This window comes from Mus caroli, chromosome 17, assembly GCF_900094665.2.
Source record: "Mus caroli chromosome 17, CAROLI_EIJ_v1.1, whole genome shotgun sequence".
NCBI classification, from domain to species: domain Eukaryota; kingdom Metazoa; phylum Chordata; class Mammalia; order Rodentia; family Muridae; genus Mus; species Mus caroli.
In genome coordinates this window covers 8,797,981-8,808,524 of record NC_034586.1, presented here as the reverse complement: position 1 = coordinate 8,808,524, position 10,544 = coordinate 8,797,981, and the positions used below count along the sequence as shown (strand labels likewise).

Sequence of the window (10,544 nt, the reverse complement as noted above, 5' to 3'; positions counted from 1 at the left end):
AAAAAAAAAAAAAGTAAAATAAGCCTTTGAAGTCTTATTATAGAGCAAGAGTTAGGAAGAGGGAAAGAACATTGAAGGACCAGCAGAGGGAAGGCCAGAATCAGCCCTTTAAAGTCTCCCTGCCCTAGCTGCATATGTATCAAAAGATGGCCTAGTCAGCCATCACTGGAAAGAGAGGCCCATTGGACTTGCAAACTTTATAGGCCCCAGTACAGGGGAATGCCAGGGCCAAAAAGTGGGAGTGGGTGGGTAGGGGAGGGTGGGGTATGGGGGACTTTTGGGATAGCATTGGAAATGTAATTGAGGAAAATACCTAATAAAAAATAAAGAAAAAAAAAAGAAATACAAAAATAAATAAATAAAGTCTCCCTGCCTTGCTAATCCCCACACTGCCCAGCCTGTCCTGAGTAAGGACTGACCTCCAGTCAGGTCCCCACTCAGCCCAAGAGCCTTGCAGTGCCCGACTCTCTGCCACAGAACTCCACTCTGGGGCCGGGGTGTGTTTTCACCACTCCTAGTGGTTACACTCAAGACACTGAAAGCACAGCCAGGCCTGTTTGGGCACTAATGGGAGCAGAGGACGCTTGCCAAGCACCAGGCTCTACTGTGCCTGGACCTGGGGTGTGATCTGGAGACAGCATCCCGATAGAAACAGTGAGTTCCTGGGCAGTCTCCAATTCTAGCCACTGTCCTGTGGGTGACCCCTCAGAAGAAGTCATTGATTTCTCCAGAAAGGACTCACCAGCAGTAACCTTCCATGCCACGGCCCCTAGATCCACTCTTGGCGCCTAACAAACACACCTAATTTTATTCTCTCGGCATACCTTCCCCCGCCCCAGATAGGAACCTACTACATAGACTTGGAGGGCCTGATATTTGCTGTGTAGATTAGGACAGCATCAAATATACAGGAATCTTCCTCTCCTCTCAATGCTCTGGGATTAGAGGTGTGGCTTGTGTTACTGTAACTGGAGCCCTACATTCATTTCGGTAGCCAAGAGCAAAGGAGCCATCCACACTGAAATCTCTTCTCACAGCTATGATGAGTCTAAGAATGGATTGTGAGAACATACACAATAAGAAAACAGATTCCCCAAGGAGCACAGCTCCTTCCATCTATGAACAGACAGACCCAAGCCTTACCCACTGCAGCTTTGACTGCCTCTTCCTAAGGAGGGTAAAAACAAGACAGAGATTCCCAGGCTTGATGCAGAAGTCCTCCAACCCCTTCTGCAATCCACAGTCTCCCGGGTTCACTGAAACTAGGATGCCCTTCAAAACAGCATTCTGACATCTATCTTACCCTTAGATAAAACTAACTGGAGGCACTTTGAGATATGACACACCAACACCCATTATCACCGAACAGACAGCTCTACCAACACGATTCTTATGCCTAACATAGAAGTCCACCTTGGTGAGAGGATGATGTCATGGTCAGGGGATGATGTCATGGTCAGGGGATGATGTCATGGTGAGAAGATGATATCATGGTGGGAGAAGGATGTCATGATGAGAGAATGACACCATAGAGAGGATATCATGGTGAGAGGATGATGCCATGATGAGAGGATGATGCCATAAAGAGGATGATGCCATGGTGAGAGGATGATGTCATGGTGGGAGGATGATGTCATGGTGAGAGGATGATGTCATGGTGAGAGGAGGATGCTGAGAACGAGACTCTCTTATCAGACCCATCCTTGGTGTTGGGCTGTCAGATAAAGCATATGAAGTCTAGTGAAAAGCCCTACAGATTTGGCTAGTGAGAGGAGGGTAGAAGACAAGCAAGCCTGTGCCTTGTGTTGTTCGGCGTGCAGTAACTGGGTGTCAGGGGCCTTCCTCTGTCCCCATCCTCTCACCACCTTCTGTTCACAGAGGGAAATGCCTGCTGCCTAGCATATGGACTACCTAGGCTTTGACCCTTGAGCACACGCTGCAGTAATTTCTCTTTTGCTTTATAAACCTTTCTACTCTTTTCCTTCCCTTGATCATTATTGTTGTTGTAATATCACTACATATCATGATCATCATAAAAAACAACTTTTTCTGCTTTAAGAAAGCAAAAAATATATATATATCATACCTACTACATTAATACAAATTAACATCATCCAGTTGAAAAAACCCCTGCCTGGCTAGGTTCCAGTATCCTCCTCCCACGTGGTAGGATTATTTGTATCAGACATTGAGAACTAACATAAAAGACACCTTAGAAACTTTCTTATTTGCAATATTATTAAAATCAAACAGCTATTTGAAAATGAGAGACCCATCTCCAACTGAAGATTAGACCTAGCCCCCAAAATGTTACTACTAGGACCCTGGTTCACCCAAACATAAAGTTCAGGAGCTGGCAGGAAACCGACGGCATATAGATGTCCTAAAGGTATATTGTACATGACATAGATAATGATTATGATGACCCAAATATTCAGACTAAAAGAATCCACCCATAAGGACTGTTAGCTGGGTGCTGTTCCCATTTGGCACACAGGGCGACCCCTACTGTTCAAAGACTTTATTGCACAACCTACCATGCCTGTGTATGTCCCCTAGAATGTCAGAAGTTTTCAATTTTCTATCTTACTTTCAAAAAGCACATCACAGTTTGCTTCATCAGACTCCAGGCAGAGTAAACAAAGCAAAGAAACTGAAAAAGCCTGCACGGTGGTCATTCTTCCTCACTCCTACCACGTTAGCAGAGGGAAAGGACAGTGCGACTCATCCTACCTCTGTAGACGATGAGGAGGCTGTCTGCGTCTCAGCTGAGGAGGTTGCGTCTCCTTTGCCCTGGGAAAGCAGAGTGGAGAAGGAACATGGGTAAGTTTGTCCGGCCACAGCATATGCCTTCCGCAGTCCTCACCTGTCTGTGGGTACCCACCAAGACTGGCCTCCGTTTGTTTCTGAACATAAGCCTCCACATGGCTTCGGGGGCCTCGGGAGCTTCTGGCGCTGGAGAGGACCTCGCAGAGAGGACAGAGAGGGGAACTGGCAGCTTTTGTGCAACTTTGAAGATTTTGCCAGAGGAAATGATGATGTTTCCATCCTGAGCCTCAAATCTCAACTGAAAACGGCCACTCGCTTAAGCGGTGGGTCGGGCTTTATCGTCTGTGGCAGAGAGGGAGCAACCGCTATGCTTGAGTCTTTGGTACCTATTGCGTTGAAATGCTCCCGGCAGCAACTGTAACCACAAATGTAACTACAATATGTAAGCATACGCGTATCAGAAACTCAGTCACACTCAACGACTGATGCCTGACTGATGCCTAAACAAACCCAAGGCTACGCTGACTGGGATCCTGTCCTTTCCAAACCCCTTTTGGCCACCACGATTTAGAGAAAGTTTGGAGATTTGCTTGGCAATGTGCCCTGAAGGGCTTGAGGACAGAGGCTGTGCCTGTCCCCATCTCTGCACATCTCTCAAGCCTGTGAGATGGCTCAGAGTATAAAGACAGTTGCCACCAAGCCTGATGACCTGAGTTCAATCCCTGGGACCAACATGGTAGGTGGAGAAAACAGACTTCCTCATTCCTCACGTTATCCTCTACAAATGCACAGGCATATGTGTATGTGCACACACACAATAAATAAATAAATAAATAAATAAATAAATAAATAAATATTCTCAACTTTCTTAATTCCTGCTATCTTGATTGAATAGACAACAGGTTGCTTATATAACAATCTACAAAGAAGGGGGGAATTTAATATGAAATCTAAGGAGTCCTTATTGTTATATTGTTACATTTGGCTTTGGCTTTTGTCAATCAGACCTCATTGAAGTGGATATTCTGGGTGGCAAACTGTGGTTTTTAATGTTCATATTTTTTTTCAATGTTTTTTGGAGTAATGCCCAACTCTATAATTTCTAATGGCTTTTTTCAATAAGAATTTTATTTAATTAAAATATAATTATATAATTCCCCTTTTCCTTTTTCTCCCACTAACCCCTTCACATGCACCATGGCATACAAATGCACACATATATACACCGAGGAAATAAATATCACTTTTCAAAGGGAGACTGCTTTTTGATCTGTTTGACCAGGCCTTCACTTACCACGCTGTCCTGCATTCTCTGACCTCTGTCCCTTACCCCACATTTACTAGCAAGTCAGAAATAAGGAAAAGCCAAAGTTCAAACTTAGGCCTTTGCTACTTAACTGTGGTCCAAATGTCATGGAGAGTCAGAATTGCCAACTTCACAAATGAAGTCAAAGGTCTCTCCTGTATCACTGCTGCACGGGCTGCCCTGGGTTGTCATAAGTTACCATGATTGAAACTTCAGGGTATGGAGAGAGCCCTGCATCTACTGGTTCTGACCCTCAGCTCAGTATGCCTTCATTTCCACAGGACCAACAGGAGGCTGCGAGTCTCACACTGGGAGCCTTGGAACCACCTGGGAGCTGGGAGCACTCTCAGCCTAGATAATAAGACCCTCTGGGGACAGATGCTGGCTGTGTTCACGTGAGTGTGTGTGAGAGCCATTGCCTGGTATGTCCCCAGCTAGACAGTAATGGCTGAACTGCATGGTCAGTCTCTGGCTTACTTCCTTACATGACCTACAGCTTTTATCCCAGACCCCATGATGCTGGAATGCATAGAGAACATAGTGCTGGATTGGGTGGGTTAGCAGTTTTGCCCTCTGTGGCAAATGGGCTCTTTCTTTCTGTGGGACATCAATTCCATCTAATCCAGATGTGTGTGGCCTTCCCCATCACTATCCCCTTCTCTCAGAGATCGTGAGGTCCAGACCCTACCTTGTCTCACCTTTGCTGAGGATCCAAGTGTAGGCAGTGCTTGTTTTGTGCAGGAGATGCTCCCCACCCCCACCAGAGAGTAAAGTGAAGCATGAATGGTGTGGTCTTTGAATATGCTTGGCCCTGGGAGTGCCACTAGGAGGTGTGGCCTTGTTGGAGTGGGTGTGGCCTTGTTGGAGGAAGCATGTCATTGTGGGGATGGACATTGAGACTCTCCTTTTAGCTGCCTGTGTGTCCGTCTTCTCCTGTTTGCTGTCAGAATGAGATGTAGAACTCTCAACTCCTCCAGCACCATGTCTGCCTGGACACTGCCACGCTCCCACCGTGAGCCTTTGAACTGTAAGCCAGCCCCAATTAATGTTGTTCTCTATAAGAGTTGCCGTGGTCATGGTGTCTCTTCACAGCAATGGAAACCCTAACTGAGACAGATGTGGAGAAACCCAGACTCCACTGACTCTTTGGGACATTTTGGTTCAAAGCCAATAGAGACCATTATTGTTCAGAATGGGTTCTGACAAATTGTTGATTTTTCGAAGACTTTGATTTGGTTCCTATGTAGTGACCATAAATGATACACTGAGTGGCAGATGCCTCACCATATGGAGCCTGTCATGACATGATATCGACACCTCATTCTACTCATGACCAGCCCACCAAGCAACGGCCTTGCCCTGAGCATGCTCAGGTGCCAACAAATTCCTTGGACTGCTTAGGAGCCCTGAAGATACTGCTGCTAAGCTGTGCTCATTTTCTAGTTTAGAACTTGGGCTTTTTCCCCTTCTCACCTCCAGAGGCCTGCAAGAAATACTCAGGACAATCACGAATCAGAGAACTCAGAAGTGGCTTAGGAACCAGCGATCTCCCACAGTCCGGCAATCACACCATACTTTCTAACCCTCTCATGACTGGTCCCTCCGTTGTCCTCTCCACCTGCTAATGAGCTCATTTCATCTCCATCTTGAGCCATACCTGGGGTGGGCTTTGCTCCAAATGCCCCCTCTTCCCTGCAACTACCCAGGAGCAAGTGGGGAAGACAGATCCTATCTCCCCATGGAGTCTCTGGGATGGGATGGATGGAGAGGAGATAGGAAGGGGAAGGGATGGGAGAGCAGTCTAAACAGACACATGTGTGATAGTGTGGACAGCACACTTGTAGCTGTCATGTTGTCTGGGGTCTCTGGTCTGGAGACCACACTATCTTCAGTTCCTCATGGTCTTTCTTTCTACTTGGCCCTTTGAGAGGAGCTGGGAATGAAGAGGCCCCTTCTTGCTGAATGATGGAGTGGTCTGAAGCCTCTGTGCACACCTCTGCACAGCCATATTGGCAAGCAGTGGGTAGAAGCAATGTATAAGCAATTTTCTAAAAAAAAAATTAAAATTGGTTTTCTTACAGTTTTATTAGTGTTTTGTGTGTGTGTGCGTGCATGCGTGTGTGCGTGTGTGAGTGTGTGTGTGTGTGTGTGTGTGTACGTACGTACATGGATAACTGTGCTTGCCACCTGATGATTTGTTTAGTCCCTTGACCCACACAGAGGAAGGGGAAGGCTAACCCCCATAAGCGGTCCTCTGACCTCCACAACCACGTAGTCCAGAAAGGCTCCTCCCTTCAGGTGGTAACTGGTCCAAGCCTCTTGCTGCTTCTGTCACAGTCAAGCACCCACCACGCTGATGACCATTGTCCTGGAGGAGCTCTGGCTTTCTCTGTCATGCCCACCACCAGGTCATGTTGCAAACTTGCCTCCTCCTCAGTTGTCAGCCGGGCTTATTTCCAGACACCAGACATTGGGCAAGTCGCTCCACTGCTCAGCCTCACTCAACTTCCCCATTTGTATAATCAAGATGAAGAGAACTTGCCACACACATGGTGTGGGGAGAAACAAGCACCAGCTTCCGGTGATGGATCGCCAAAAGGTGTAGATGCTGTCCCTGCTAGTGACATGGAGAACACGGAGGCTTCCTTCACAGTTTAACATCATGGGGAACCCATGAGCCTCTAGCCCTTCTTTGAGAACATTAGTCACATAATTATATCCTTCTGACCCAAGGGCTACAGCCACCCAGCTTCAGGTCTATAAGAGTGTGCCCAGAGAGGAGGGCAATTCAAACAAGCTGAAGGACCTGTGTGTGTGTGTGTGTGTGTGTGTGTGTGTGTGTATGAATGTAGGCATGACACCACCTAAATTTTATTTCCTAAAAAGAGTTAGGTCATGCAATCAACATTAATATTCTATCATTAAAAAAGTCATGTAGGGGCCGAGGAGACACCTCGGTGGGCAAAGTCACTTACTATGCAAGGCTGAGGCGCTGAGTTCAAGTCCCACAATCACATAAAAACTGGACATGCAGCACAAGTGCCTGTTACCCCAGCCGTCCTACGCAGAGAGGGAGGTGGAGACCAACATTCTAGAAGCTTCTGGACCAACTACAGGAGTCTCTCCACACCGGGAGACAACAACAAACCCAGATTCAAACTAAGTATGTGAGGACCAACGCCCACGATTGTCCCCTGACTTCTACACCTCACCATGGTATGTATACACAGCCTTCATCCACATATACAAATGTGCACACACACACATAGTAAACACATCATGTATGTATCATAGACACACATCACATGCACACATGCCGGTACACACACACACACACACATACACGTGTGTGTGCAAGCACAGATGTTCTGAGTCCCTTGATCCCTTCAGCCTTCCATGTCTCATGTGCATATTCATCCCACACCACTAGATGTCAGCAGAGGATGCACGGAGAAGCCTGTGAAATCCCAGAGATCCTTTATGAAAACAGAAGGAGGGAGGTTGTAGCCAAGCCCTTGAAAGTCCAGTTTCTGGAGAGCTAGAATGGTGCTCATGGTGGCTTGGGGTTTTTGACAATCTCCCCATGCAGCCCACCCTGGCTTAGAACCTACCAGCCTGTGGCAAAAGTGCAGTCTCCTACCCATTTTTCAGAGCATCCATGAGTACGTCATTCTCCCACCGCCAGAAACACCTAAAGAGTTGGCCACACTGTGCAAACCTCAGAAAGTCACAGCTACTGGCCAAGAGCAGGGTGATCACAGAACCCAGTGCCTCCCACACTCAGTGGAAGACCACCTATGGCATCTTCAGAAACAGTCCACAGTGCAAGCCTGTGCTGAGACAGCATGTGCTAAGACAGGGGACTGAACAGGTGCACGCCCCTCCTGCAACTGAGACTTTATTCTCAGCCCAGAGGACAAGCAGGAGATGGCCTTGCTTCATAGCTCAGCCTGTTGGTCCTAAAACACACCCTGGGTTGTTTCGCCAGTACTCCAACATTCAAGACAGTGTGGACATGTGGCTTTAAACACTTTTCTGGAGCCACGTGCAAGCTCAAAAGAGATTTCTCACAGACTTGGAATGCTGAAGCACCCAATGCAGAGCACCCAAGAGCTGGCCAATGAATGCACTGCCTTCGATATCAGAAGCTCCAGAGCTCACAGACATCCAGGCAGGGTCTCCATGCTGAGAATAAAAAAGAAAGAAATAAAACGTCTGAAGATTGCCTTCACTGGGGAAGAGCACTCTGACCTCATCCAGGACTCTGAGAAATCTGATGTCCCCAGTGGGCCAGAGCGCAGAGGAAAGAAAAATGCATGGATGGCTTTTCCAACATTGAGATTTCACAGAGAGCTGAGAAATGGGATATCTCACATCTCACCAATGCTCTTGGCCAAGTAAGAGGCTGCTACATTTGCCCAGAAGTTCATGGTAGAAACCAGCAGAGCCTCTCAGAGCCCAAAGGAGCATCATCAGAGTCAGGCCAAAGAGATGCAGACAAAGGACATGATGGCTGGCTTAGAGTTCTATGGGAGACACTAGGCCAAGAGGCATGAGTCCCGCATCAGAGAAGACTCAGCAGGGATCACCTGCTAGACAGAGGCCTCGGGCTGACCATCACCACTCTGCAGTGATCAAGAGAGAGAACGTGAAGTAAGATGAGGAGTGCTGTCCTGAAAGACAATGAAGACAGGCTCCTAGGGTGGCAGCGTCTCTGAGCCATCTTCCCCCTAAGCTCATTCACATCCTAAGTCACTGTTCAGAACACTCCCAGAAGGGGCCAATGGCATCCTTGTCTGAAGGAAGGGACACTCCTCCACGTGCCATTTATTGTTTGATTTTCTTCTTCTCCTCCCCATCCTCGCTACTCAAACACAAAGGAGAAAGAACTGTGATGGCCATTCCTGGTTGTCAGCTTGACTACATCTGGAATGAACTACAATCTAGAAACGGAGGGCACTCCTGTGATCCAGATCTTGACTTGAGGCTGGGAGACACAGGCTGCTGACCTGGATCTTGACATGGAGATCTTGAGGCATAGTGGCCATGAAAATCTTGGGCCCAGGCTAGCTAGTACACACTTTTAATCCCAGGAGTCTGAGACAAGCAGACTGGGGCAAAGCAAGTTCCTGTTCCAGGCATGGGGGTACATACCTTCTGGGCCACACCTTCTGCTGGAGGCCTACATAAGGACATGGGAAGAAGGAAGACTCAGCCTTCTTTGCCTGCTTGCACTTGTGAGGCCTATGTGTAATCCCAGAACTGAAAAATTAACAAGCCCTTCCTTACCTACTTGGCCTGAGTGGTCACAAAATCAGTGCCTTGACACTCCCCTGAGGGGAGCACCCTTACACTCACCTGAGGGCAGCACCCTACATTCACCATGGCTCTGCTGGGGAGTTCCCATTTTTGTCATCTTTAGGTTTAGAATTTTGTTTCAATTTAGTTAATGAGGTGAATTTCCCATAACATATATTGATTATTGCAAAGCAAGCAATTGGGTTGACTCACACCATGCTCACACGCACGAGGCCCCAGTACATTCCCAGCACTGGAAGTCCAACAGATGGTAGGCACACATGTGGCAGACTCCCATGTAACCCAGCAACATGCCCTCTTAGAATGTGCCCAGATTACCCAACACAAGTCAACTGAGCAGCTAGTGCAGTTGCCAGATCCTGCTGTGCGACTCCTCATGCCTGCATCACTGTATTCAACTTACAGTTCACAGATCCCCCTGCCCTGGACCACTTGGGAGGATGCACTGCATGTGATGTACTGTGCTGGGAAGGGACACTAGAGCCCAACCCGGCAACAATAGAACAAGAGAGTGGGCCTGACTTGTCCTGGACTCAGGCTAAACATATGTGGGCCTCTCAGACTTCTCATCAATCCAGAGTGGCAGGCACGGGCCTTCTGTGGGTTTCTGGGAATCTGTAACAGCAGTGTGGTCCAAGCTGAAGCTCAGCTTGTACTAGAAATGTGTCTGAGTCACTTGGAAGAAACACACAGAACTCCAAACAGCCACCACGCAAAACCAGGCCCAGGAGGCACACTGAGGAAGAGGAAGGTGCCTGAACTGTCCTCATAAACCTAGAGCTAAGGAGATCATCCACCCTGTGTGGATGTGGCCGCAAGCCACATCTGAACCAAGGTTTCTTTCTTTCTCTCTTCTTTCTTTCTTTCTCTCTCTCTCTCTCTCTCTCTCTCTCTCTCTCTCTCTGTTCCTCCCTTCCTTCCTTTTAAAGATTTATTTATTTATTTATTTATTTATTTATTTATTTAATGTATATGACTACACTGTAGCGGTACAGATGGTTGTGAGCCACCATGTGGTTGCTGGGATTTGAACTCAGGACCTTTGGAAGAGCAGTCAGTGCTTTTACCTGCTGAGCCATCTTTCCAGCCCCCACATTGACTTTCTTGACATCCCAGCCTGAACACCAGAAGCCAATAACATGTCTTTCTG

The 10,544-nt window shown here is 47.5% G+C and overlaps 1 protein-coding gene across 1 annotated transcript in view; it reads right to left on the bottom strand.

Annotated features, from left to right (window-relative positions):
- Positions 1 to 10,544, bottom strand: part of Rps6ka2 (ribosomal protein S6 kinase A2) — a 285,292-nt gene that overhangs the window by 228,987 nt on the left and 45,761 nt on the right. Inside the window, exon 3 of the mRNA XM_029471102.1 lies at positions 2,734 to 2,793. Coding sequence (XP_029326962.1) covers positions 2,734 to 2,793 — 60 coding nt within the window. The remainder of the gene's footprint in view (positions 1 to 2,733; positions 2,794 to 10,544) is intronic.